Raw genomic sequence first — 2,668 nt, 5'->3', positions numbered from 1 at the left:
CATTTTTCTCGCTTCAATGTATTACTGTATCTTAGCTCGATCGAATTATGACGATAAACAAACGTAACCAAGTGTAAGCCAAGCAAGTAATTAATAATAATAAAATATGTTATTTTGACTGTTATTGCATTCTCGAATACAATTTCAATTGTTTTGTTTATTGGAAGTTGACAAATTCATCACGGTGTAATTTACAGCTTTTTACCGATACACTAAGCATATCAGTAAAGAATATTTTTAGTATTGGAAATTCGCGTGACTATGCACGTGCGTAGCAAATATTTACTGCGTTCTAGCAAATGCTGCATTCTCCGTTTCGGCTTGTTCAGTCGATGAAACCAAAAGTAGTAACTTTCACTTTCTAAGTTTTAAGTTCATATATGTCTTCATAATTTCACGATATATGTATGGTTAGATGTATTTCTATGGCGCTATAATAAAATATTAGTAAGGGTGCGTGTTTATGTGTCAAGATAAACGTGTACCACTTGAGTCTGGACACCAATAATATTAATATTGTAGGTCGTCATCTGTTATCATAAAGGTTCATCAACTTATCAAGATTTACACTAGAGTCGTACTGTTTTTAGGAGATAAAGATTTCCATGATAGGACTACTTTAAAATAAATAGTAACACGGAAACATTCTGCTGTCCGTTTGTTTCATTGTGAAGTGTTAAGTTTCGTTTGTTTGTTTATTAACTCAGTTACCCTGTGTGGCCCCTCAGCAAATATATACACCACCAGACGAAATGTAAAGCTGCTGGAAATTTCCAAGTGGCTATTTATATCGATTAGGTACCGTAAGGGGACTATGTGTTAGTACTGTCCATGTAGAAGCATGAGGAAATTGCCCAACATGGTGGAATTTCATACGGATGATTAGGTTTAGGGGATTTACACTATCAGTGTATAAACAGAGTCAAAGGTGGTATATAGACATTAGCAGCGTACTACGTTTAGAATGCACATTGTCTTTATAGATATATAATACGTACTATACAACGGTGTACAGTGTGCAACGAACCGTGACTGGTTATATGCAGCATGACGGATAACTTACAGTTGATCATCTCTACTGTCTCCGACACACAGGCTGACGACATCAAGGCGTATTACCAGGCTAATGGCTTTGTTGAAACAATCTTGCATCTTGTCAACGACGTATGGAACAAGGAGACGTTGGATAACTGCAAGGCGGCCATAGATAATGGTGATACGGAAAGTCCTCTGTATGATCTTATGTTCATCAGATTTCAAATACAGAGACATTTTGAAATCACAAACTCACATAGAGCGTGGGTTGTGAAATCGTTTGAACGTTTGCGGGAATTCGTCCCTAATATGACTGAGGAGGACGCCAACAAGCATGACCTCAGTAAGTACGACTTTGTACAAGCTGTAGGGTACACGGCCAAGTGGGTACACGATGTCGCGTGGGGGAACAGCACGTGGCAGGCCGCGCTACAGGATCATTACAGGCGCGAGAGTCACCATCCACAGTTCTTCGAGAAGACACAGAGGATGACTAGGAAGGACCTGGAGGAAAGCCTGGTGGATATGGTAGCATGTAGATGGGAGAGGGATCTAAATGGGGACGAAGGGGTATCACTGTTTGATCTGGTGAACTTTGAGGAGAAATTTCTGAAGAGATATGTGAAGGATGATTTTGATGACGTGATTGCTTTGATTAAGGATATTCAAACCAAAAGCGGACAGTGATATCTAAGGAGTTGTGTTTATGTGATACTTTTAGTGCTAATAATTTAATACTAGAAATGATATTTTGTGTGCAACTTTGAAGTTTTTCGTGATATGGAAAAGTGATACATAAAAACCGCGTAACATAAACTGAAAAAAGTGGTAATATAGACTGAAACAGTGGTAATATAAATTGAAAAAGTGGTAAAATAAACTGAAAAGTGGTAATATAAACTGAAAAAGTGTAATATAAACTGAAAAAAGTGGTAATATAAACTGAAAAAGTGGTAATATAAACTGAAAAGTGGTAATATAAACTGAAAAAGTGGTAATATAAACTGAAAAAAGTGGTAATATAAACTGAAAAAAGTGGTAATATAAACTGAAACAAAGTGGTAATATAAACTGAAAAAGTGGTAATATAAACTGAAAAAGTGGTAATATAGACTGAAAAAGTGGTAATATAAACTGAAAAAAGTGGTAATATAAACTGAAAAAAGTGGTAATATAAACTGAAAAAAGTGGTAATATAAACTGAAAAAGTGGTAATATAAACTGAAAAAGTGGTAATATAAACTGAAAAAGTGGTAATATAAACTGAAAAAGTGGTAATATAGACTGAAAAAGTGGTAATATAAACTGAAAAAAGTGGTAATATAAACTGAAAAAGTGGTAATATAAACTGAAAAAAAGTGGTAATATAAACTGAAAAAAGTGGTAATATAAACTGAAAAAAGTGGTAATATAAACTGAAAAAGTGGTAATATAAACTGAAAAAAAGTGGTAATATAAACTGAAAAAAGTGGTAATATAAACTGAAAAAGTGGTAATATAAACTGAAAAAGTGGTAATATAAACTGAAAAAGTGGTAATATAAACTGAAAAAGTGGTAATATAAACTGAAAAAGTGGTAATATAAACTGAAACAGTGGTAATATAAACTGAAAAAAGTGGTAATATAAACTGA

The 2,668-nt window shown here is 34.0% G+C and overlaps 1 protein-coding gene across 1 annotated transcript; it reads left to right on the top strand.

Moving 5' to 3' along the window:
- Positions 1-782: 782 nt before the first annotated feature.
- Positions 783-1,940, top strand: LOC138307703 (uncharacterized). Its single transcript, XM_069248541.1, has one exon. It carries the CDS (start codon positions 1,048-1,050, stop codon positions 1,720-1,722), a length of 675 nt encoding a protein of 224 aa, XP_069104642.1. The 5' UTR covers positions 783-1,047; the 3' UTR covers positions 1,723-1,940.
- The last annotated feature ends 728 nt before the right edge of the window (positions 1,941-2,668 follow it).

The sequence above is a fragment of the Argopecten irradians genome, chromosome 14 (assembly GCF_041381155.1).
Source record: "Argopecten irradians isolate NY chromosome 14, Ai_NY, whole genome shotgun sequence".
Classification (NCBI taxonomy): Eukaryota; Metazoa; Mollusca; class Bivalvia; order Pectinida; family Pectinidae; genus Argopecten; species Argopecten irradians.
This window is presented reverse-complemented; position numbering and strand designations above follow the sequence as displayed.

What these genes read in the sequence shown, in the direction of transcription:
- LOC138307703 (XM_069248541.1), top strand. Translation starts at nt 1,048, where the DNA reads ATGACGGATAACTTACAGTTGATCATCTCTACTGTCTCCGACACACAG.